The sequence below is a fragment of the Hemiscyllium ocellatum genome, chromosome 3, assembly GCF_020745735.1.
Source record: "Hemiscyllium ocellatum isolate sHemOce1 chromosome 3, sHemOce1.pat.X.cur, whole genome shotgun sequence".
NCBI classification, from domain to species: Eukaryota; Metazoa; Chordata; class Chondrichthyes; order Orectolobiformes; family Hemiscylliidae; genus Hemiscyllium; species Hemiscyllium ocellatum.
In genome coordinates, this window is record NC_083403.1 from 16,986,523 (window position 1) to 17,013,834 (window position 27,312).

Below are 27,312 nucleotides of genomic sequence, written 5' to 3' on the forward strand. Positions count from 1 at the left end.
ATCCCAACGACTGAAATTGCTTCCCTATTAATGCCTAATTCCATGATCTGCATTAAAACCTCTCTTTGACCACACTATTACCATTTTTGCTGACTCATACAGAATTCTCAATCAGGAACATGTTGAACCAGAAACAATAAGTTATGAATCAAGACTTTCAAAGGTAACTCTGACATTTTTAAACAAAGGTCCTAATGCTGTAACAACTGATGAATTTATAAGAGTACAATCTAAAAGACAAAAATGGAACTAGACTTTAGGAACCCTACTACTTTTTTTTTGCACAAAAATTAATGACTTTGGCACCTGCTTATTGCACATCTACGAGGGACTACATCCTGATTACATTTTGTTTGACTTTTGAATTTAGACCTTAAGTGGCACTCAATGGAATAGAAAGTGTCTATTTTAATAGAACAGAATGAAAGGTGTGATGTGAAATTTGCAGGATGAGTTATGCAATACACTTTAGAGTCATACAGCCCGGAAACAGACCCTTCAATCCAACCAGTCCATGCCGAACATAATCCCCAAACTAAAAACTGGTCACACCTACCTGCTCCTGGCCCATATCCCTCCAAACCTTTTCTATTCATGTATGCATCTTTTAAAATGTTGCAATTATACCAGCTTCCACCACTTCCTCAGGAAGTTCATTCCACACGCAAACCACCCTCTGCGTAAAAATATTTGCCTCATGTGTTTTTTAAAACCTCTCACCTTAAAAGTGTGTCCTCTTGGCTTGAAATCCCCCATCCTAGGGAAAGGGCAACTACCATTAACTCTTTCTTTCTTTACCTTTCATTATTTCATGATGTGAAGGCGCCGGTGTTGGACTGTGGTGGACAAAAGTTAAAAATTACAACACCAAGTTATGAAGTCCTACAGCTTTATTTGAAGTACTAACTTTCGGAGCACTGCTCCTTCATCAGGTAGCTGTGGAGCAGGATCATAAGAAAGAATTTATAGCAAAAGATTACAGTGTCATGCAAATGAAACAATATTTTGAACAAACCTAGATGGCTATTAAGTCTTTCATCTTTTAGAATGGATTGCAGATTGCGGTTCGTTAAAAGAGGTCCTGGGATTCACATTAAGTCACAATGTCGAAGTAAAGGCATGTTAAAGTTTATTAAAAAAAGTAACATCTCAGCTCAGACAATACATTAAAGGTGGGAGGTTAACGCCAGTCCATGTCCCAATCGGAGTTAGGCTGGTTCTATTTCCAAAGTAGGAATTTATAAAACGTTACATGGATTGACAGCCTGCAGATTGTGTGCTTTGTGAGCAAAATAGAATGAATCTATAAATGCACAGCTGCAAATTCAAATTCACCCCATAGATATGGGTGTGCATGCACGAGAGTGAGGGTTTGCATGCTTGGTAGAGTGTGAGAGTGAGTGTGATGAAGTATAAGCCTATGACAGGTTCTGCGATTGGGTATGAATGTGGGGATGTATGAGAAACAGTGCCTATGTATGAGAGAGGGTCTGCACGAGGGTGAATATGTAAGAGGGAGTCTGGATGCGTGTGCACGTGCACCAAAGTGTGTATAGTGTAGTGGGGTCACCTGTAGTGTGACATGAATCCAAAGTCCTGGTTGAGAACATCCTCATGGGTACCGAATTTGGCTATCAGCCTCTGCCCAGCCATTCTGCATTATTACCTATATATTGTTCACTATATTGTTTTAGTTGCATGACACGGTGATCTTGTGCTATAAATTCTGTTTTATGATCCTGCTCCATAGCCACCTGATGAAGGAACTAGCTTTTGGAGCACCGTACTTACAAATAAACATGTTGAATTATAACCCGGTGTTGTGATTTTTAAACTTTCATTATTTCATAAACTTCTATCAGATCACCTTTCAGCCTCCTACACTCCAGTCAAAAAAAGTCCCAGCCTTCCTTTATAATTCAAACTGTCCATAACCAACAACATCTCAGTAAATCTCTTTTGAACCTTCTCCAGCTTGATAATATCCTTCCTATGACTGGGCTACCAAAACTGGACACCGTACTCCAGAAAAAGCCTCACCCATGTCTTATACAACCTCAACTTCTATACTCAAATAACTGAGCAATGCATTCAAGCGTGCCAAATGCCTTTTTAACCATTCTGTTTATATGTGACGCAAACTTGAAAGAATTATGTACCTGCACCCCTAGGTCCCTCTGTTCTACAACACTACCCAAGGCCCTACCATTAATTGTTTGTTTGTACCAAAATGCAATACCTCACATTTATCCAGATTGAACTCCGTCTGCCATTGTAGCCCCTTGACCCCCATTTTAATCAAAACCCATTTGTAATATTAGAAAATGTTCTTCACTTGTCTACAATGCCACCAATTTTGGTTCGTCCTCAAATCTTACTAACCTTGTCTTCTACATTCTCATCCAAATCATTTATATACAAATTACAAAAAAAAAAGACCCATAACCGATCCCTGTGGAACACTGCTGGTCCAGGGGTCCAGTGAGAGAAGCAACACTCCACCATTACTGTCTCCGGTCATCAAACCAATTATGCATCCAATGGGCAGGTTAACCATGAATTCCATGCGACCTAACTTTATTAATTAGTCTATCATGCAGTACCTTGTCAAAGGCTTCACTAAAATCCAAAACAAACAACACCACCTACTGCTGATCTACCAATCTTTTTGGTAATTTCCTCAAAAAAAAACTCAATCAAGTTTGTGAGACACTATTTTCCTCACACAAAACCACACTATCCTTAAATCATTTTTTGCCTTGCTGACCAGCCTTAATCAATTTTTAACTTTCTAAATGTCCATAAATCCTACCTTTTATGATCATCGCCAATAATTTACCCACAACATAAATCAGACTCAGTTATAATAGATCCCCGGTTTCTCCGTACACCCTGTCTTAAGCAAAGGTACAACATTAGCCACCTTCCAGTCATCAACTGTATTATAGATGATGCAGCTATTTCTGCAAGGGGTCTCAATTTCCTCTCTGGCTTCCCACAACGTTGTGGGATACATTAGATCAGGTCACAGAGGTTTATCCACCTTCATATTTTCCAAACCTCCCAAACCACCTCTTCTGTAACGTGAATGGGTTTTAAAACTGTTTATTTCTCTACATTTAGACTCAATTTCTATGGCAAGCAGCAATGTTTGAATTGTAACACCAATAGATAGGATCATTTTTAAAAAAAACTCAACTTTCATATGTTACACTCAATGTAAAAGAATTGCTCAGGACAGATAGAAGTAACTATGTCAGTTGACAAAGTGTTACACTTCTCTTTCAACCATGATATTAACCCAGAAATAGAAATGTTCTTTAACAGACTAAATTCAATACTTATTATGCAAATGGTTAAAAAAAGTTTATAACTGTAAAGAAACATACTGTACCTTTTAACCATCAAAGGATTGTATAGGTAAATCTTCATGAATTGTTTTTCCCTCTCGTGAAAGCCATAAAATGGCCTGCAAAACAATAGTATGATTTTAACCACTTTGTATCGAACTCAACATTACAAATGGAACATTTTATGGTTTAACACAAAAACCATAACACCAAATGGAATTATAGCAGAAGTTAACAAATGTTAAGTTTCTTACAAGTATCAAGTTTATGCCTAAAACATTAAACCAGGAAAGTTTTGTCCAATCTTTTTAAAATTGCTCAATTAAAAATTCTTACAAGATGTGGTATAACATTTAACATTTTCTTAATCTACACACGTATAAATAAAACTCAGGATATCTCCCAGTTCTAATGCTTTTCAGGTGCATGACACTTGCATTCTAAAGCAGATCTGCATCCACCAAGAGTAGTCTCTCCTCCAATTACTTACAGGCTTAAAGTGTTGTACCAATGTTACTGTACATTCTAAGTGGTTCTCTCACCAGCTCTTGCTTTCCACCTTTTTAAAACAACCATCACAACCTATTTCCAGCCTCCTTTTCCTTAAAGTCCTCGAATGGGAAGTCATATGTAAACATATGCTTATTTTCCTGCAATTTAGCATTTAATTCTCTTTCAGATATCTGCTATGTAACAAAACAACTCTAAATAATAAATATTTCATTCTGTGACTATAGTATTCTAACATTCCTTATATGCTCTGCAGCCTTCAAAAACCACATCACCCTTATACCCATTGTGTACTATCCTGCACAATAGGTCTGCCTTCACTTAGTTGCACTCTTGACTAATCAATCATGGTCTGAACATCTCATTCCTACACGGCTGTCTCCCAAGGAATTATATTTAAGCCTCTCCTCTTCATTTATATGCTACCTCTTGGCAGCAGATCCAAAATAACTCCACATCATCACATTGCAAAGCACTGCAGATATTGGCAGTCACAAAAAAAAGCAAGAAAATGCTGGAAGTGTTCAGCAGCCCAGCATGCAGCTAGTTGCCTTCAAGCGATTCAAATGAGTGTCCCAGCATGGAACAGGCATGGTGTTGCTGCTGGCGACAAGGTGCTAATCTTATTTGCTGCAAGTTTAAATATCTAATTATTTTTTGGGGAAGTATAATTACAAAATTCCAATGTTATTTTTCTAAAAATATAATACCACTTCAGGTGACCGACTACAGCTGTAATATGAAATAGTCCTCGTTTCCTTTGACCATTTCCAAATCTATGTTCATCTCCAGTATAGTACAATAATTCAGTAAGCATAACTGTAACACTTTGGTTTACATGTACTAAAAATCTGAACCCTGATCCTTCCTTTAGATCATCCACCTGGAATGGTTATTATTGCTATTTTTGATCTAAATTTTCAGATAATCTTTGAGGTACAAAATTTGTATTGCAGGTAGAATAGTTATATGAAAGCATAGTCAAATGAAGAAATTAACATTAACATTTAAACACACTCACTACTCAAACAAACCAGCATACAACACCCATTGCTAGATAATTGATTCCACTTACATTCCCGATACAAGCGATACCCTGAACACATGCTGTACACTGGAGGAAGGATTACCCAGTGATACATTTAGTGCTCGGTCGATGCTGAAAGCGAACTGACGAAGATGCCGTTCTGGTTGCTGCCCATACCCATCATATGGAACATAAAAGTATGGAAACGTGCCATGCAAATGGAGACAAGTCTTCTGACCTAGAAACAGAGATTGGGAGAACTATTGTACATTTCAATAAAAATGAAATAAGCCATCAAACCTGCACTGGAAAGCTAAGTGCAAAAATAATGACCAAATCTTACCAGGAGCAAAACATCTTAATACATTAGTCTGAAATGCTAAACAAAAATTTAGCTATTTTTAACCAGAGCAAACACATTACATTTCCAATTTTCAGTTCGAAGATCATTGGACTATACATGTTCACTCCTTTTTTCTCTACAATGTTGCCAGACCTGCTGAATTTCTCCAGCACATTTGACTTTTGTTTCAGATTTCTAGCATCTATAAATTTCTTTTAAAATTACATTTTTTTAAAAAAAACATTGCTTGATCACACTTGGCTATACTTACTTCCAGACTGCATCCAGTGCCATCCTGAATTAACTCAAAGGAAATGCACCCAATCATCCCAGGTGATAACCTTGGGAAGATATGCAGTTAGTAACTGCCCACCTCAATAAAGCAACAACAATAAAATTCTGTGATTAGGAAGAAATTGAACTGGCTGCAGGCAGAGAGACACACACTTAATTACTAACCTAGAAAAACACAAAGGAGTTTACTAATTACCATAGAACTATATGGTTAGTTCAAAGCCATTTTCAAATGGATAAAAGCAGAAGCCAAAGACATCTCAGAATTTACTGCATGAGATTGCGCAAAATTGATTGTAAAAAGCTTGTATGCATATTTTAAGTGATAATTAACAGCCTAATTCTAACTGGACATACCGGGCAACTTTCCACACTGGTATCTACTGGGCAACATGGAAAAATTGCACAAGCATGCCCTGGTATATTAAAGAGCAAGACAAAATCAACTTTGCCAACTAGCATACCATCACTCTACTCTCAATCACGAAACTAAGAGTTGAAAAGTGTGGTGCTGGAAAAACACAGCAGATCAGGCAGCATCCGAGCAGCAGGGGAATCGACATTTCGGGCATAAGCCCTTCTTCAGGAATCATGAAACTAAGATATGGTATCATAACACAGCTATCAAGCAGCTCTCGTTTAGTAATAATCTGCTCACAGTCACTTGGGTGGGTTTCGTTTGGGCAACTCAGCTCCTGGCGTCATTACAGACTTGGTTCAAACATGGATAGAACAGCTAAATTCCAGAGGTAAGTAACTGCCCACCTCACAAATAACAGTAAATTTAGTGGTTGGGAGGAAATTGAACTGGCTACATGTAGGCACACACAAACATTCTTAACCATTGTCAGTGTCTGCCCTCGTAATCTAAGCTGCACTTGTCCGGAGTCTAGCAGGAAGATGATCCAAAAAAACACTGCAATTGATGGGAATCTGGGGTAAACTCTCCACTGTTTGGAGTCATACCCAACACAAAAGAAAAAAATGGTTATGGTTGTTAGAGGTCAGTTATCTCAGCTCCAGATCATCTGCAGGGCTCCCCAGAGAAATGAGTGAGGCCATAAGACATAGGAGTAGAAGTAAGGCCATTCGGCCCATTGAGTCCACTCCGCCATTCAATCATGGCTGATGGGCATTTCAACCATGTTTGTCAGCTTCAAATGGACCTTTCCTTCATCATAAAAAAGATCAGAAATGGCAACATTCGCTGAACACTCCACAATGCTCTGCACCATGACCTGGATATTATCTGGTGGGCCATAAAGTTACAGTAATATTCCTTCATTGGCCCTCGATATTCAGTGGCATTACCATCACTCAATCCCTACTATCAATATCCTGGGTGTCACCACTGAACGGAAACTGAACTGGACTAGCCACAGACATTATGCAATACAAGATCAGGTCAGAGACTAGGAATCCTGTAGCAGGAAACTCCCCTTTCGACTCCCCAAAGCTTGTCCACCATTTACATGGCACAAATCAGAAATGTGATGAAATATTGCTCACTTGCCTGCGTAATGTTAAAAGATTAAATTGGACTCTCCCTCTCCCTCCATTAGTATAATACTAAAGGATTAAATTGCATTGACCTGAACATTCTGGAAATGGGTAGGGATGACATTCATGCAGGAATGCAGATGACTCCCACTCCATTTAGACAGTCATCTCCTTACTACTACTACTACTACTACTACTACTACTACTACCTTGCTATTATCAAATTAAACTAATTCAGTGCCTTCCATTCAGAAATGCTCTCACAGCCATCCCCAAAGCTTGGTATATCACACCTGCATGGTCTTGGGGAAATTGCCGAGACAGGAAATCATTTGCACAACGATTCCCCAGGACTAGGGCATTTACATCATCTCAGAGGATGACCTCACTCCACTGTCCCCTACCTCCCGACCAATTGTACCTGGGGTAATGTGACTGAGGGGGAGTGGCCAGAGTATCTGTGACTATTACCAACCGACCTGCAAAAAAGGGGATATGAATTCTTTGTTCAGGGCCTCTTATACTCTATGTCACATGTCTGCGAAGAGGGTCAAAAGGGGTCACCTAGCTTGTACAGGTTTTGATAAACTTTAATTGTTTGCAAATGTTAGTGTGTGAGAATTGCATCTGGTGTGTGAAACCTCAGGAAAAGAACCTGACACTTGGATGACTGCAGTTCCATATTTGAGAAGCTGGACACCACCCTGAGCAAAACAGCCCACTTGATTGGCACAACATCAACATTCATTCCCTTCATCACCAATGCCCAGTAGCAGCAACATGTACCATCTCCCATAGTTGCCCCATTTCCGTATCAAAGCAAACACTCAGACACAGTACAGCTCTACTTTCTTCATCTTTATCCCAAACCCTGGAAAGATAGTGATCGTGCATGTATGCAGAGATGAGAGTTCTCGGTCTTCTCACGAACAGCAGATTCTTAAGAAATTATATAGTCACTTATAGGGAGCAGCATCCAAATAAGGCAACATGTATACTGATTGTAACGGTCACCCAATCAGCAAGCATCAACAGTAAAGATTAAGTCATCTGGCATGATGCAATAAATGTTCTTCATCTCATTATCTGGTATTACACAATAGATGTTCTTCACCTTGCTAAACCACTGCTCTTGCCTCCAGCACCTCATTGTTTACTGCAACTTCTTACCTGGTCAAAGTCACATTCGCCGAGTTTTTGTCAAGCAACTCTAAACTTAACTCTTTCCATAACCATTCATATTTTATACACTTTCTCATTCACTCCTGTTATCCTTGTGTGATAACCATCTAGATGAGACTACCACCTTCATAAGAATCTTACTGCCAGTAATTAAGCTATTGATACACAACATGCAATGATAATAAAAATTACTCGTCCATGCAGTAGATGGAAGGATCCTGTAGATTCTATGTGGGGAAAAAAATTCACCAGTAAAGTTCTTAAATCCACAATCCTTAGTGACCACTCCACCCCCTCCAAGTTGAGTGGAGACGAACCAGTTATTCAAAATCTCCTTCAGTAAGGTCCAACCTGAAAACAAAATCCAGTCTGTCCTTCTGCATCACTCCAGAGAAATCGGAATTCTTGGATAAGGGCAGTTAAATACTTAAAACTGACGAGACTCCAATCTTTGCAGAGATGCTTCAGGTAGAGGATACCAGCACATCGGAGTGTGAAGTGTGGCAGCTGCAGAGCAGCAGGTAGGTGAACGCAGCATTCTTTGCTGCTTTTGCTCCCGCTCTGCTGTCACACATAAAGCCAACTGGCTGATCAGTGAGCCTTCATATCCCTTAAAAATGATCGAAAGAGAAGGTAAAGCTGACATGGTTTCATATCCATAGGAAAGCCACTGACAAAAAGCAGACGGACCTCCTCTTCACCATTGTTAGCTTCTGCATTTTTCATGCTCCTAACTGAAGAGCTAATTGAATCTGTTGGATCAGGTTGTAGAGAGGAGAGTGGCATGCTTTACCTGTGAATGGAGAACCTCTAGGAGACAACGTTAGCTGCTGAACTTATCTTTGCATTTCTTCTCTCATTCCTTCCTTGCTAAGGTGGCTATCAGTTTGGAGACAGTCACACTTAACTACACTAGATTAAGAATGTTGAAATAGACAGACACAGTCATCTTGAAGTCTGTTACTCTGTTCACCATTTAAGAAATTATCAAGTTTTATACGATCCATAAACTTCTAAAATTGTCCTGCCTAAACAATTCAGTCAATTATAAACAACATTTATAGGCGGCACGGTGGCACAGTGGTTAGCACTGCTGCCTCACAGCGCCAGGGACCTGGGTTCAATTCCCGCCTCAGGCAACTGACTGTGTGGAGTTTGCACCTTCTCCCTGTGTCTGCGTGGGTTTCCTCCGGGTGCTCCGGTTTCCTCCCACAGTCCAAAGATGTGCGGGTCAGGTGAATTGGCCATGCTAAATTGCCCGTAGTGTTAGGTAAGGGGTATATGTAGGGGTATGGGTGGGTTGCGCTTCGGCGGGTCGGTGTGGACTTGTTGGGCTGAAGGGCCTGTTTCCACACTGTAAGTAATCTAATCTAATCTAAACAATGAATGGTCCTAAATTCAAAACCTCGGGGGACCCATTCAGGTTATTCAAAAATTTTCCTTTAATAAGTTAATACACGGCAAATGTGAAAGCTGTCAGGAAAAGTATTGCAAAAATCTGGAACAACAAGAAAACAATAAAATGTTTCTATGTTTTAGCCACTGAAGACAGTTTCAGTTCAGATTTAAAATCTCAAATATTCATGGAAAGCAAATGCAGAATAGATTAAAATAGGTTCTCCAAATGAAACTTCCCAAATAAAAACAGTCGGAATTAGTGATTACAGACCAGTAACCGCACAACTTTGATAGAGATCAACATTCTTTGAACTTTCAATATGAAGGGGACCAATGCAGTCTTAATAATAGACAGAACTGAAACAGCTCAGCCTCAAGTTTAATATTCGCTACAATCTTAAATCAAAATTAAAACACTTCTTTTTGTGAATACTCCGCATTAAAAACACTGCACAAATATTTTAATGCAATACCCTCATCTGGCTAAAGTATGACCACTGACAACTGCTTTTTTAAGCTGAAAATGTGTTGCTGGAAAACCGCAGCAGGTCAGGCAGCATCCAAGGAGCTGGAGAGTCGACGTTTCGGGCATGAGTCTTTCCTGAAGAAGGGCTCATGCCCGAAACGTCGACTCTCCTGCTCCTTGGATGCTGCCTGACCTGCTGCGCTTTTCCAGCGATACATTTTCAGCTCTGATCTCCAGCATCTGCAGTCCTCACTTTCTCCTAACTGCTTTTTTAAAACAGGCATTGTAGAATTTCAAACAAAATCAGGGGCTCAAGGTCCTCAATTTGTTTTGAGGTTACATGTTTGATAATTTTTTTTAAAAAGTGACCTAATGTTGTATAATATTAATGTAAAAACAAAATCTGCCCTATCACATAGCCCACAAAGCACAATGAGTTGAGATCCTGATGATTCAAACAAGCAGAACAGTCACTTCAAAAGTATTTGCTGAACCAGTATTTTAACAAACCAAAATATTTAAATATCAAAAACACTCAGCATGGCACAATTTACACTGAAATTTCCTTTGTCGATCAAAGGATTAGCGCAACCTTAATTTCAGTATTTCTTAGTATTTTTTGCATCCTCTCGATGAAATGACATTTATAAGAGAAACCCCTTGCATTGGACCACACTGTGCCACAGTCCAAGCCACCACCATCCACCACCCCCCCCCCCCCACAGAAGAGAGTCCATAGCCCAGAAACTGAGATTCCACAACAAAAATACGGACAAAGCTTCTCCTGTAGACAATGCACTTCACTGGATTTGTGCAGACTGGCTGTGGTCTCTCCCTCTTTTCCCAGAAATGCCACGTTGTCCTTCTAAGCAGGAGGTGTGGGGGACAGAGGTGATAACTTTATGTACCATCAAATTTTATTTAGATTTTTTCTTTGAAGTTCCTGATTTCTAATTTTTTTAAAAAATGCACTGGAGCCTCAAACCTCACTACTAGGCGACTTTAACCCCCTTTCTCACTTTACGTCTCACGGGGACTCAAATCCTTTTTCTTACTCTGTGTTCAGGGACTTGAACCCCAATTAAGACCAGTGGACCTGAATCCTGTTTGTCAGTGCGTTTTCAAAACTGTGTCTCTCAACTGAACTAAATTACCATTCAAGGAGTACGTAGAATAGAAAGCGATTGAACGAAGGATCAGTTTCTGACACAGGAATATCGAGAAAGACCAAGGTTTAAAATCTTACCTTGTGGGCCCGTCCATCTTGAGATACCAGTGTTCCAGGTGATCACTGACAATGTCAGATTGTAACTACTTGTTTGGACCCCTACCTGGCTCACCAATTTTGTCGTCGAGTTTCCATATCAGTCGAAGCAAACACTCAGATGTAGTATGGCTCTACTTTCTTCATCTATATTCTGAGCCCTGGAGAGAAACGAGTTCGCTGTTTTGTCTCAAAACAGCAGATTCTTAAGGAATTACACAGTGACTTAGAGGGAGCAGGACCCAAATAAGGCAACAGATAGATATTGATTGGGTGACCATTACGATAGCACGCATCAACAGTAAAGATTAAGCCATCTGGCATGACAATAAATGTTCTTCACCTCGTTAAACCACGACCCTTGCCTCCAGCACCTCACTGTTTACTGCAAGTTCTTATCTGGTCAAAGTCATGCTAGCTGAGCTTTTGCCAAGCAACCCTAAACATAACTCTTTCCCTACGTGCAATTAACTTAGACACTTTCTCAGCATGCGCACAAATTCACCGAGCTCCTTAGACTGCATGCTTCAAACCTACAACTACTACCATCCTTAGAGATACATTGCAGCTCCTTCAGGGTTATTGGGTGAAAATCCTGAATCTCTTCCCTTAGGACACAGCATCTGTCTATCTATACCAAACGGACTGTAGCAGTTCAAGGTGGCAAGCCCACCCCTATTTTCTCATGGGTAACTAGGGATAAGTAATAATGGTTAGCCCAGCAATCAAATGTCCACATCTCATGAATGATTTAAAAAAACTATATTAGAACATTTGTAACCCTGTTAAGTTCTGGAAGCATCATGGGAAAACAAATCTTAGCAGGACTTACACACTTAATGGTAAGGTCCTTGCTGAACAAAGACCTTGGAGTGCAGGTTCATAGCTCCTTGAAAGTGGAGTCGCAGGTAGTTAGCATAGTAAAGGAGGCATTTGGTATGCTTTTCTTTATTGGTCACAGTATTGAGTACAGGAGTTGGGAGGTCATGTTGCAGCAGTACAGGACATTGGTTGGAATATTGTGGTCTCCTTCCTATCAGAAAAGATGTTGTGCAACTTGAAAGGGTTCAGAAAAGATTTACAAGGGTGCTGCCAGGGTTGGAGGATTTCAGCTATAGGGAGAGGCTGAACAAGCTGGGGCTGTTTTCCCTGGAGCATCGGAGGCTGAGGGGTGACCTTATAGAGGTTTACAAAATTATGAGGGGCATGGATAGAGGAAATAGGCGAAGTCTGTTCCCTGTGGTAGGAGAGTCCAGAACTAGAGGACATAGGTTTAGGGCGAGAGGGGAAAGACATAAGAGAGACCCAAGGGGCAACCTTTTCCACACAGAGGGTGGTACATGTATAGAAGGAGCTGCCAGAGGAAGTGGTGGAGGCTGGTACAATTGCAACATTTAAGAGGCATCTGGATGGGTATATGAATAGGAAGGGTTTGGAGGGATATGGGCCGGTTGCTGGCAGGAACTAGATTGGGTTGGGATATCTCGTCAGCATGGATGAGTTGGACCGAAGGGTCTGTTTCCATGCTGTACATCTGACTCTAGTGAGACCCAGTTCTCTCTACCCCAACCTCTCTCGATCCAGCTTGTTGCTAAATTGTCAAATTAATGATTGATCTTCCTGAACATAAATTTCCTCTAATTAAATTCTGGAAAACTTGAACCAATGTTTTATTGTTGCCCTGTTTCCACTCCACCTCAGTCAAAACAAAACGCTCAGAGACACGGTACAGTTTTACCTCGATCTTTATTCCGGGCCCTGGAAGAAGTGAGAACGATTGCCCCGTGCACAAAGATGAGTTCTCTGTCTTCTCTCAAACTGCAGTTTCTGAATAAATTATTAGTCATTTTACAGGGAGAAACATCTTGATAAGGCAACATATACTGAGTGAGTACATTACTATTGACCCTCGTTGATTGTAAAGATTAAGCCATCTGTTGTTACACAATGAATAACTGGCTTCACATAATGAATACTCTTCACCTGTTAAACTGACCTTATATACGGAATGCTTCCAACATTGTTAAATGGCTCTACATAATGAATGCTTTCCACCTTGTTAACTTACTACCTTTGCCTCCAGCACTCCATTGTTAACTGCAAGTTCTTATCTGATCGGAGTCACACTCAGCTAAACATCTTCTATCACAAAACTCAAACTTTAGACCACAAGAAATAGAAGTTAAAGTAAGGCCATTCAGCCCATCGCATCCACTCTGCCATTCAATCATGGCTGATAGGCATTTCAACGCCACTTAACCGCACTCTCCCCATAGCCCTTAAATTCTTAATCTTGCAAGAAATTATCAATCTCTGCCTTGAAGACATTTAACATCCCAGCCTCCTCTGCTCTCAGTGGCAATGAAGTCACAGGCCCACCAGTCTCTGGCTGAAGAAATGTCTTCTCATTTCAGTTTTAAATCAACCGCCTCTAACTCTCAGGCTGTGCCCACAGGTCCTTGTATCCCTGCGTCCACCCTTTCTAAGCCATGTATTATCTTGTAAGTTTCTATTAAATCTTCCCTCAACCTTCTAAAAACTCTAATGAATACAAAGGAGAAAGTGAGGACTGCAGATGCTGGAGATCAGAGCTAAAAAAGGTGTTGCTGGAAAAGCACAGGTCAGGCAGCATCCAAGGAGCAGGAGAATCGACGTTTCGGGCATAAGCCCTTCTTCCTGAAGGGCTTATGCCCAAAATGTCGATTATCCTGCTCCTTGGATGCTGCCTGACCTGCTGTGCTTTTCCAGCAACACATTTTTCTGCTCTAAATGAATACAATCCCAGGATCCTCAGCCGTTCATTGTATGTTAGGTCTACAATTCCAGGGATCATCCATGTGAATCTCTGCTGGACACACTAGTGTCAGTATGCCCTTCCTGAGGTGTGAGGCCTAAAACTGGATACAATATTCTAAATAGGGCATAACCAGAGCTTTATAAAGGCTCAGTAGCACATCATTCTTTTACATACCAATCCGGAGATAAATGACATTATATTTGCTTTCTTAACCACAGACTCAACCTGCAAGTCAACCTTTAGAGAATCCTGGACTAGCACTCCCAGATCCCTTTGTACTTTGGCTTTATGAATTTTCTCACTATTTAGTAAATAATCTATGCCTGTTCATTTTTCCAAAGGGCAAGACCTCACATTTGCTCACATTAAATTTCATCAGCCATTTCCTGGACCATTCTCCTAAACTGCCCAAATGTTTCTGTAGCCTCCCCACCTCCTCAGTACTACCTGCCTGTCCACCTAATTTCGTATCATCCGCAAATTTCACCAGAATGCCCCAGACCCTTCGTCCAGATCATTTATATATAAAGTGAACAGCTGCAGCCCCACTGAACCCTGCGCAACACCACTTGCCACTAGCTGCCATTCCGAAAGAGAACCTTTCATCCCAATTCTCTGTCTTCGGTCAAACAGGTAAAAAAAAACAATGACTACAGATGCTGGAAACCAGATTCTGGAGTAGAGTGGTGCTGGAAAAGCACAGCAGTTCAGGCAGCATCCGAGGAGCAGTAAAAATTAACGTTTCGGGCAAAAGCCCTTCATCAGGAATAAAAGGCAGAGAGCCTGAAGCGTGGAGAGATAAGCTAGAGGAGGGTGGGGTTGGGGAGAGAGTAGCATGGAGTACAATAGGTGAGTGGGGGAGGGGATGACGGTGATAGGTCAGGGAGAAGAGGGTGGAGTGGATAGGTGGAAAAGAAGATAGGCAGATAGGACAAGTCATGGGGAGAGTGCTGAGCTGGAAGTTTGGAAGTGGGAGGAGGTTGGGGAAAGGGGAAAATGAGGAAACTGTTGAAGTCCACATTGATGCCCTGGGGTTGAAGTGTTCCGAGGCGGAAGATGAGGCGCTCTTCCTCCAGGCGTCAGGTGGTGAAGGATTGGCAGTGAAGGAGGCCCAGGACCTCCATGTCCTCGGCAGAGTGGGAGGGGGGAGTTGGAATGTTGGGCCACGGGGCGGTGTGGTTGATTGGTGCGGGTATCCCGGAGATGTTCCCTAAAGTGCTATGCTAGGAGGCGCCCAGTCTCCCCAAATGTAGAGGAGACTGCATCGGGAGCAACGAATACAATAAATGACATGCGTGGACGTGCAGGCAAAAAACTTTGATGGATGGGGAAGGCTCCTTTAGGGCCTTGGATGGAGGTGGTGTGGGCGCAGGGTTTTGCAATTCCTGTGGTGGCAGGGGAAGGTGCCAGGACAGGAGGGTGGGGGCGTGGACCTGGCCAAGTAGTCACAGAGGGAACGGTCTTTGCGGAAGGCGGAAAAGGGGTGGGGAGGGAAATATATCCCTGGTGGTGGGGTCGTTTGGAGGTGGCGGAAATGTCGGCGGATGATTTGGTATATGTGAAGGTTAGTAGGGTGGAAGGTGAGCATCAGGGGCGTTTGGTCCTTGTTATAGTTGTGGGGTGGGGTCTGAGGGCGTAGGTGTGGGATGTAAATGAGATACATTGGAGGGCATCTTTAACCACGTGGAAAGGGAAATTGCGGTCTCTAAAGGAGGCGGCCATCTGGTGTGTTCTGTGGTGGAACTGGTCCTCCTAGAGAGCAGATACGGTGGAGGCAGAGGAATTGGGAATATGGGATGGCATTTTTGCAAGAGATAGGGTGGGAAGAGGTGTAATCTAGGTAGCTGTGGGAGTCGGTGGGTTTGTAAAAAAAAAGAGTCAGTTGCCATTAATGGAGACAGAGACGTCCAGGAAGGGGAGGGAGGTGTCAGAGATTGTCCAGGTGAATTTAAAAGGTCAGGATGGAATGTGTTGGGGAAGTTGATGAATTCTCAACCTCCTCACAGGAGCATGAGGTGGCGCCAATGCAGTTATCAATGTAGGGGAGTGGTGCCGGTGTAATTACAGAAGATGGACTGTTCTACATAGCCAAAAGAGACAGGCATAGCTGGGGCCCATACAGGTGCCCATGGCCACCCCTTTGGTCTGAAGAAAGTGGGAGGATTCGAAGGAGAAATTATTAAGGGTGAGGACCAGTTCAGCCAAACGAATGAGAGTGTCAGTGGAAGGGTACTGTTGGGGATGTCGGGAGAGGAAGAAATGGAGTACATGGAGGCCCTCGTCATGGCAGATGGAGGTGTAGAGGGACTGGATATCCATGGTGAATATGAGGCGTTGGGGGCCAGGGAAACAGAAGTCTTGGAGGAGGTGCAGGGCATGGGTGGTGTCTCAAATGTATGTGGGAAGTTCCTGGACTGGGGTGGGGATGAATAAGACACAGTGTCGAGGTAGATAGAGAGGAGTTCAGTGCGGCAGAAGCATGCTGAGACAATGGGTCAGCCAGGGTGGTCAGGCTTGTGGATCTTGGGAAGGAGGTAGAACTGGGCAGTGCGGGGTTCCCGGACTATGAGGTTGGAAGCTGTGGGTGGGAGATCTCCTGAGGTGATGAGGTCCTGTATGGTCGGGGAGATGATTGTTTGGTGATGGGGGGTGGGATCATGGTCAAGGGAGCAGTAGAAAGAGGTGCCCTTGAGTTGGCATTTGGCTTCAGCAGTGTAGAGGTCAGTGTGCCAGACTAACACTGCACCCCCTTTATCTGCTGACTTGATGGTGAGGTCGGAATTGGAACAGAGGGATTGGAGGGCTGCGTGGTGAGGGTGAGATGTTGGGGTGGGGGGGGGGGTGGGGGTGGTGGTGGTGGTGGTAGACAGGTCGCGGCAGTTAAATGTTCCAGCGGCAGTTGGAAATGAAGAGGTCGAGGGTGGGTAATAGGCCAGCATGGGGTGTCCAGGTGGATGCAGTGCGTTGGAGGTGGGCAAAGGGGTCCTTGGAAGGTGGGCGGGAGTTCTGATTGTGAAAGTAAGCTCTGAGCTGGAGGCAGCGGAAGAAGTGTTCAACGTCACGGCGTGTATTAAATTCATTGATGCGTGGGCGGAGGGAGATGAAGGGGAGGTCTGGAGGGATGGTGAAAACTCAGCAGGGCTGGAATTTGGTGTGGGTGTGGAGCTGGAGTGGGGGCAGAGCCTGCAAGTGGAGTGGGTGTGGTGTTGGGGGGAAATGGGGGTGGAGTCATGAGCAAGGGTGATGTCCCCCTCAGGGTTCTGGGGGGCAGGAATGGTGACAGTGAGACCTGCTTGGGGGGGGGAAGGAATGTTGGTAGGGGCAGAAGTGACAGCCAGTCCTCAAATCCATGCCAGTAGTTCACCTCAAACACCATGAGCCCTCACCTGACTCAGCAGCCTCACCTTATCAAATGCCTTTTAGAAGTCCAAGTAGATAACATCCACCGGGTTTCCCTGGTCTAAACCTACTTGTTACCTCTTCAAAAGAACTCTAACAGGTTTGTCAGACACGACCTCCCTGACTAAAAAAAAACTTAACTCTTTCCCTACCAGTTCATACCCTATACATATTGTCAGTTTAGTCTGTACTCAAAACTGTTACAAAAAAGACAGACATCATTGCTTTAAAAGCTAGAAGAACTACAGATACTGGAAATCAGAAGTAAAAAACAAATTGCTGAAAACTCGGTGTAGCAGCATCTGTAGCAAGAAATCAGAGCTAAAATGTATCAGGTTCAGTGTCCCAAAGAAATGTCACTGTCTGAAACATTAATTCTGATGTCTCTCCACAAATGCAATTCGACCTGAGTGAGTTTTTCCAGCAATTTCTTTTCTTTCTCCCTTTTGTAGGGCAATAGTCTGTACTAAATCAGAGTGTCACAACTTTGTTATCATAATTAAAAGTGATTTGCAAACTATACTTCCATACAACACCAAGACCCCTATCTCCACCTATAAATCACTCCTCAAGTCTCAGCTCATCACCTACTGAAACACATTTCTGCTTTTATTACTTGCTAAATTATTCATTCTAAGACAAACATCATCAATAAAAGCTCCAGATTATGGAAAGAATCCAGAGGAATTTGTGAATTACATTATCAAATGGTCGAAGTCCTATTAATGCTGCCTCCCAAGACCTACTTCACCTCAGAATGCAACCTTTCCTGTGAAAAATGGGCTGAATTCTTAGAAATTTTACAATGTAATAACCAGCTTGTAGTCCAGCACCAGGCTGAGTCTAACTGATCAGATTGGATTATTACCAGTCTCCCTCATACAGTTGGAGGTGGGTAAAGTCTTAACATTTAAACCCAGCTCAGGCAAAAAGGGGCTGAGGAGTTCCTTGCCAGTTTTAAGGAATGCTATGGAACTTTCTCTGGTGACACTACCTACCCACAAGGGCGATCACCCCAATTTAATGCCCTACATATGACTATCTTCCCTGATGAGGTACAGAAAGCTATTAAAACCCACAACATCCACAGGCAAGGTGCCGAGGTTGCACAGTTCAGCTGAGAAGTTTGTTACTTCTGGAAACTAAAGGATCCCAACAGTAAGGCTACCACCGGCAAGGTCGAGACCTAACTTACCCAAATTACAGGGGCTAAACCTAAACCCAGGATTCAATTAGACCGTTCCGCCCGCAAGGTCAGGCAGGCTAGCAAATGGAGCCCTCATACGGTCATCCAGTATGGTAGGACAGTAGGACTGGTACCATGTAAATACACAACATCCCAATGGATCTTGGGGTCCTATTATGTATCATCCCCAACAGTCCATGATGCCCCTTACTACCTATACATCCTCTCACTACTCTTCACCACCTCCCACACCCCACAGGGTCCCCCAACAATGACACATTTATTTTAATTGTAATCAATCAGGACACTAAGCCAGGAACTGCCCTTTCCCAAAGCTGCTGCTCCCGGTTGATCGCTACAGTGGAAGCAGCTGGCAATCTCTTGGTCACCTTCTCCAGGGACCTCAGCAGGATGCGCCCTTTACTGCACAAAACCCTTCTCCATCCTGGATACCTGTGCTGTAGCTGTTCACGCCCAGCAACATGGCTCCTCTTGGCGCCCTGTTGCCTGCTTTTCTACTAAGTTTGACCCTGTTGCTTAGGGTATGCCCTCCTGCACACAGATTCTCCCTGCCATCCATGGTATTGGCTGCCCCTAATAGGTTTTTACATCAAAATATAAAAGTCTCTACCTTGCATTCTGCAGTATCCTTGCTCATCTCTAAACGCACTCAACACCTTACTACAGCTGGTCTCAGTCACTAGGCGATTTCACTACTTCAGAATCCGCTTCTTTCCTTTAAATACTGCTCCAACATTAACCTGGCTACATTCCTGCAGGAAGAACCTCTTGACCTGCCCGATTCTCCCCAAGATTGTATTCTCATAAACGACCTTGTTACTAAACAAAAAGGTTCTTGCTAACCCGGACCTTATACTTTATGTTGATGGTTCTTCTATCTCTCCAGAGGGCAACACACGTCTGCATATGCAACTGTCACTTTGTCCCAACAACAGAAGCTTATTGTGTTGACCCACCTTGTTCCACCCAGCAGGCTGAACTCCTTGCTCTCATCCGTGCCTGTATACTTGAAGGAAAGAGTCCAGCTAATACCTACACTGATTCCCACTACACCTTTGGATGTACCCATGATTTGGGTCAGCTCTGGCAGCAATCAGGAACCCCTTTCCTCAATGCTGCCTGTGTTGCTAATCTCCTCAGTGCTAATCAACTTCCCTCTCAATTGGCAATTATCTAATATTCTGCTCACTCCTCTGATGCTTCCAATGTCACTAAAGGCAACAATGCCATTGACACGGCTGCTCAGAAAGCAACTGGAGTAAAAAGCCATGGTTACACAAATAACAAATAGGAAATCAAAGGGAGACTTCATTTCCTCTTCTGACACCCTGACCACGCCTAACCTAGAACAAATATGGACCCATCGGGGGTCACCTCTGATAAAACAAACAAAGATGGACGAACCATGGTAGTTATGAAAACAGTTACAATAAGATTTGAGTTACGCCAGTAGGACAGGTATGTCTGCCAGACTCACTTTTGCCTATTCTAGTTGTTTATGTTCATACACATACGGATGTAGGCAAGGAGGGGAATGGTGGACAGAATTCTCCAAATTTGGTGAAATCCCCACTTGAAAGAAATAGCAAAACAAGCAGCTGCAAATTGCCTAAATTTGTCAAAATCATAATCCCAGGTAAGGAGTGAAGGGTCCACCAGGTCAAACTCTCTTTCCAAGTGTACCTTTTGATACTAGGTAAAAACAATGACTGCAGATGGTGGAAACCAGATTCTGGATCAGTGGTGCTGGAAGAGCATAGCAGTTCAGGCAGCATCCAAAGTGCAGCGAAATCTACGTTTTGGGTAAAAGCCTTTCATCAGGAATAAAGGCAGAGAGCCTGAAGCGTGGAGAGATAAGCTAGAGGATGGGGTGGGGAGAAAGTAGCATAGAGTACGATGGGTGAGTGGGGGAGGGGATGAAGGTGATAGGTCAGGGAGGAGAGGGTGGAGTGGATAGGTAGAAAAGGAGTTAGACAGGTAGGACAAGTCATGGGGACAGTGCTGAGCTGGAAGTTTGGAACTAGGGTGAGGTGGGGTGGGAAAGGGGAAATGAGGAAACTGTTGAAATCCACATTGATGCCCTGGGGTTGAAGTGTTCCGAGGCGGAAGATGAGGCGTTCTTCCTCCAGGTGTCTGGTGGTGAGGGAGCGGCGGTGAAGGAGGCCCAGCACCTCCATGTCCTCGGCAGAGTGGGAGGGGGAGTTGAAATGTTGGGCCACAGGGCAGTGTGGTTGATTGGTGCGGGTGTCCTGGAGATGTTCCCTAAAGCACTCTGCTAGGAGGTGCCCAGTCTCCCCAATGTAGAGGAGACCGCATCGGGAGCAACGGATACAAATGATATTAGTGAATGTGCAGGTAAATCTTTGATGGATGTGGAAGGCTCCTTTAGGGCCTTGGATAGAGGCGAGGGAGGTGGTGTGGGCGCAGGTTTTACAGTTCCTGCGGTGACAGGGGAAAAGTGCCAGGATGGGAGGGTGGGTTGAAGGGGGGCATGGACCTGACCAGGTAGTCATGGAGGGAACGGTCTTTGCGGAAGGCGGAAAGGGGTGGGGAGGGAAATATATCCCTGGTGGTGGGGTCTTGTTGGAGGTGGCGAAAATGTTGGTGGATGGTTTGGTTTACACGAAGGTTTGTAGAGTGGAAGGTGAGCACCAGGGGCGTTCTGTCCTTGTTACGGTTGGAGGGGTGGGGTCTGAGGGCAGAGATGCGGGATGTGGACGAGATGCGTTGGAGGGCATCTTTAACCACGTGGGAAGGGAAATTGCAGTCTCTAAAGAAGGAGGCCATCTGGTGTGTTCTGTGGTGGAACTGGTCCTCCTGGGAGCAGATACGGCAAAGACGGAGGAATTGGGAATACAAGATGGCATTTTTGCAAGAGGTAGGGTAGGAAGGAGTGTCATCCAGGTAGCTGTGGGAGTCGGGGGTTTGTAAAAAAAAAGTCAGTGTCAAGTCGGTCGTCATTAATGGAGATGGAGAGGTCCAGGAAGGGGAGGGAGGTGTCAGAGATGGATGATACTACCCAGTTAGATTTTAGAGTTACCTCGATGCCATTGTTATAGGTATTGCTGAGTGATAATCGATGTATTTAGTAAATGGATTGAAGCTGATCCCTGTACTGACTGAACAGCAACTACTTCGTAGAATTTTGAAGGGAAATCATACCCAGATTTGGAATACCATTAACAGCCTCTTCTGATAATGGCCCCCACTTCTGTACAGAGCTAAACAAGGCACTATGAGATTGAATAGGAATTAAAAATGCCATTGTGTCAATCATCCCCAAGCAGTGGGAATTGTAGAAACAGCCAATGGTACCTTAAAAAGGTGAGTAACTAAGTTGGTAGAAGAAACTTACCTTAATTGGCTGCAAGTACTCCCAATTGCCCCTTTTAATACAAGAACCACTACACAGAAAAAGACGAGATTCTCGGCAGCTTAACTAATATATGGAAAGCTCCTGAGGACTCCTTGACCCAAACCTTTAGCTGCCCAACACCTTGATGTACATGTTATGGCAGAAGACATGCACAGCTCCCTGAATAAGCTAACCAAAAGCATTTAGTTTGATCATCAACAGGTCAAAAAGAAGCCTATTGAGTACCAGAGAAGGAAGAAGAAAGAGCTCCAATGTTTAAAGACATTAACCCTGGTGACTACATATTATTGAAACACTTTAATTGTGAAAAATTGGGCCCCCGCTGGAAAGCCCTTATCAAGTTCTTCCGACAACTGAAACTGTAGTAAAGAAAAAGATAGAAGGACACTCAACATGAGTTTACAAAGGTCATTGCAAGCTTATGCCCCCCTCACAGTCCTAGTGTTAGTACTGATACAGGCATCCAATGAAAACCCAACCCAAGTACATGTGCCCAGATGCAACCAACCCGTCTGTGATATCTCAGACTGGCTAAAACTCCAATGTGACTGTATAACTGAAACCTGTATTAATACCATTGCAAGTTATGAATGCAGCTGCCCAGTTTAAACTGCTCACACTACACATCCAAACATCATGAGATTCCATAACCTCATCCGCTCGGTCAACCGAAGAACTGTTACTTTAAAATGTTTGTCTGTTCCCTGATCAAAATGAACCATACAGATTGCAGTATTGAGCATATAGTACCGAAATCACCAAACCCTAAAGGCACTTATTTTTATGAGACTGACCACCTATATCTTCACGACAAAATTCTCGCCTATCTGACCGACTGCCACTGACAGAAATACCTTTATACATTTCCTGTACTCCGTAGCTACTATAATTAACCTGACAAGCTGGAAAGATGAAGACAGACCAAAAATATTATGCACTCCGAATCCTCCTCCTGTTACTAATGGTTTCTTTATTCAAGCTAAACGTCCGATCGTGTTATTTGCTCGCTCTTCCATCATTCTGACGTACAGTGTATAAATAGGACTCACCCACTTATGCAATCCCTCATTTGGATGGAGAAAACCCATTCGGTAGAAGAAGCGTGTCACTGGGTGAAGTGCATTAACAAACCTGAAGGAATCAATGTTAATGTTGATCCACTGTTAGAATGGTGCGTTGAAAGATCAAAGAGACTGGTTGTATTCCTGCTCTCCATCTGTTAGTATACTTGGACAACTGAACAGTTTGGTAGCACCCACTGTTTCCAAGATTCAGCTCTTGCTGAGTGGACTGTGCCTTCACTCACAAAAGTGCACCCTTGGAACTCCTTTTAGCTTTCAACGGCTATGTGAAAACAAAGCCTACCCATATTTATTCAATGACTGATACAGATGGTGCCTAGTACACACCTTAGCACTTTTTAACTCTCCACCATGACGTATCTGAAGTAGACTATGAATGGAATGCCCACCATGTGACTCAGTACTGAACAAAAAAAGTAGGAGAAGCAAAACTGGACTTACACAACTACTTCCATCAACAAATCTGGTGGTCCAGGCTGCTGGGAGGTCTTATTCCTGGCTGCTGGGGTGTTGAAATGGCCCTAGATCAGATAAGTGACTGCATATAACATAGAAAAACTTGCCAAATCAACTGCCCACTCTTTGAAGCTGGTGAACAAAGACCTGGATGATGACACTTCAGAATTGGCTACTGCTAGATTTCCTCCTGGCTAAAGGAGGAGACACTTGTTCAGTCATTGGTCCACAATGTAGCACCTACATTGATGATTTCTCAAAAGACATTTTGGATGACACAGATGTTATCAACAAAACGGGTCAAGCCACAGGGAAGATACCTGCCTCACCATCGCCCATATCATGTGGATGGAGTATTACTTGATGGTTATGGTGACTGTGTGGATGGATCGTGTGGGACGTACCGAGTCCTTGGTCTCATCCTAGGGATATACACTGTTGTCTATTATGCACAAAATGGATATTGTTTTTTGCCAAAGCCAAGGAGGAATCTGGTTAAATCGACCCTTGTCTACCCCTGCACTGCCATGCCCAAACTTTCATGCTGAAATCTAGTATCTTTCAGACTCTGCTCCTCCAAATCATGACTTGAGAGAGAAACTTAACTTATTGAGAATACAAAATTTACCGAGTGGACTAATTATACCTGTAGAAAGTAACATAGTTGCCATGAAATGACAAAAGGAGGGAATGAGAAAGTCTGTAGACTTAAAACGTGTCCTTAAACATTTAGACTAAAATGTAATGTTGAATTATAGATCACATTTGCTGCGCACTAAAAAATAGACAGGCAGGGAAGGTAAGGCAATTAATAACATTTGCCTTAACATCAATGAATCCATGTAAACAGGACACCGAGTGATAACATTCACGGTTGTTCCTTTGTGAAATTAATAAGTGTTTGATTCTGACCTCTAAACGAAACTCTGTATCAATTAACTTCTTTCCCCGAATTATTGTCCTTCACTATTATCTGTCTAGTTCAGAACAAGCAGTGCTTTTGTAAACTTTTGTATGAAGGTAGCCTATTTGTGACAGTTCAGCAGAGTAGCCTGCCAGGGCTCTTGAAGGAAGAGCGATATCCTATTTTCCTGGGTTATTAGAATCCAGTTGGCCTGGCTTATAGGTATCAGTGTTATGCTGTAACAGTTGATGCTATTAGTAAATAACGGGGATGACTAAAATTAAACTGTCCAGAAGAGGTTTTTTATTCCACACTACCAAAAGTACGATTTCTGGGACAAACCAAGCAAGGCTTACAGGTCGAGTTCACAAGGGATTCCCTGGGCAGTCTTAAATCTGTACTTTATCATAATTGCCCATTCATGTTCCACCCTCCATAAACAATGATACTGATGTGTTTCTTCTAACTTGTTCACAAAAAGGTGGCATCAATAGCTAGGTCAGAATTTAATTTTTTTTCTTAATTGTCCTGGAGGTTGTGACCATGTTGTCTTAAACTGCTATAATCCTTGTGTGTCGGGTCACCCAAAGCACTACTAGGAATAAAAAAGGAGTTCCATGATTTTGATTCTGCAAATGGAATCATTCTGCTGTTCCTTAAAGTCAAATGGTGTAGTGCTCTCGTGCATCACTGCCCTTACCCTTCTAGATAATAATAGAGGTTTGCACTTTTGGAAGGCGCTGTTGGTGGAGCCACATTGTACTACAAGAGGCACTATAATAATTCAAACAGCACTGCAGATGTTTCAATTCAGCAATGGCTTTTACAAATTTGGCAGCTTTGCAAGTCTAACTTGCATGCTGTTTCACATGGGTTTCTTCTGATACATTTTGTTAGCCAACTGTATTGGAACCAAATTCTTATAGCAACAAGTGTTAAAATTAATGGTAATTTAATCGACACAGAAGAAGAAGTGACAGATTTGTTTCTACCACCTTTAGATTTGTCCTCCAGACCAGAAAATTACAGCCACTAATTAAGCTTCCTCGATACATATGTACCAATATTTTACACCCAAGAACTTTCAACACACTGGTTTTAGGATCCATAAGAACTTTTGGAAAGTATCAGGAGCTCTAGTGCCTTTTCATGTCTCAAAAAGTCAGTAAATAAACAAAGCGGGTAGCCACTCAAATGACTCCAAATACAACTAGCTTGTTGAACTTCTATTGGTTCACATTTAAATACAGAAGGCTGGCTCTAGGTACTTGCTAATTTCTTGTACTTTCTGCCATTACACACTGCTTAATTCTCTAGCAGAATTATCTATTATCATATAACGTCATGACCATCAGTTAAGGGGAAATTACTAAACTATGTCTTAGCAATAATGAGTTTTTCCACCACCCCCCCTCCCACTTTATTCTTTCACAGATAATGGTATTACTGGCAAGGCCAGTGTTTGTTACCATTCTCAACTGCGTTGAAACACAGATTGGTCTGCTTGTGGGCGGCACAGTGGTTAGCACTGCTGTCTCACAGCGCCTGAGACCCGGGTTCAATTCCTGACTCAGGCGACTGTGTGGAGTTTGCACATTCTCCCTGTGTCTGCGTGGGTTTCCTCCGGGTGCTCCAGTTTCCTCCCACAATCCAAAGATGTCAGGTGAATTGGCTATGCTAAATTGCCCGTAGTGTTAGGTAAGGGGTAAATGTAGGGGTATGGGTGGGTTGCGCTTCAGCGGGTCAGTGTGGACTTGTTGGGCCGAAGGGCCTGTTTCCACACTAAGTAATCTAATCTAACCTTTTCAGAAGCTCACCCCCATAACTGTGGGTCTGAAATCACAACGGACACATTCGAGAAAGAATAGCAGAGTAATCTCAGAATAAAGAAGTGCCAATTTAAGACAGAGCAGGAAGAATTTCCTTTGTCAGAGGGTTGAATGTTTTTGCAACTCCTTGCCACAGAGAGCTGTGGGGCAGAGTTCTTGTGCGTATTTAAAGGCTGAGATAGGGAGATTCTTGGAGAAGAAGGTGAGAACTGTAGATGCTGGAGAGTCAGAGTCCAGTGGCCTTGGAAATGCACAGCATGTCAGGCAGCATTGGAGGAGCAGGGAAGTTGACATTTCGGGCATAAGCCCTTCATCAGGAATAGAATCTTGGCCAGTAAGGAAAATAGAGGATTACAGGGAAAATGCAGGAAAGTGGATGTCAGGAATATTAAAGGGATCAGCCATGATTCTATTGAGTTGCAGATCAGGCTCATGGATCTCAACTGTTGACACCTGTTCCTATGTGGAGGTGCCAGTGTTGGACTAGGTCAACAATCACAAAACACCAGGGGTTACAGTACAACAGGTTTATCTGAAACTACACTCCTTCAGGTGCTAGTGAGACAGGAGACAGACACAATTTATCAGTAAAATGATCAAAAGGGTCATACAACTGATACAAATAGATTGAACAAACCTAGGATGGCTGTTAAATCTTTCAATCAGTTAGAATGGAGATGCAGGTGTCAATTGATTAATATACAAACCCCAGAATTTCTTTCAAGTCATGCCCTGAGATCAGTATAAAAGAGGTGTCATCGGAGGTCAGAGCATGCACTTTAGGTATGTGAGACCATGTTTAGAATATCTTAACTGCAATCAGGCTGGTTTTATTTCCAAAGAAGGAATTTATAAAAGGCCACATTGACTGCCCACAAATTGTGTTCCCCCTCCCAACAAAACAGAACGTATCTGCAAATACAAGTTC

General features: G+C 42.9%; 1 protein-coding gene across 1 annotated transcript in view; it reads right to left on the minus strand.

Annotated features, from left to right (window-relative positions):
* The window catches only part of rev3l (REV3 like, DNA directed polymerase zeta catalytic subunit), a 213,889-nt gene that overhangs the window by 132,911 nt on the left and 53,666 nt on the right, over nt 1-27,312 (minus strand). Inside the window, exons 2-3 of the mRNA XM_060848723.1 lie at nt 4,936-5,125; nt 3,395-3,469 (exon numbers count right to left, since the gene is read on the minus strand). Of these exons, the coding sequence (XP_060704706.1) occupies nt 3,395-3,469; nt 4,936-5,125 (265 nt within the window). The remainder of the gene's footprint in view (nt 1-3,394; nt 3,470-4,935; nt 5,126-27,312) is intronic.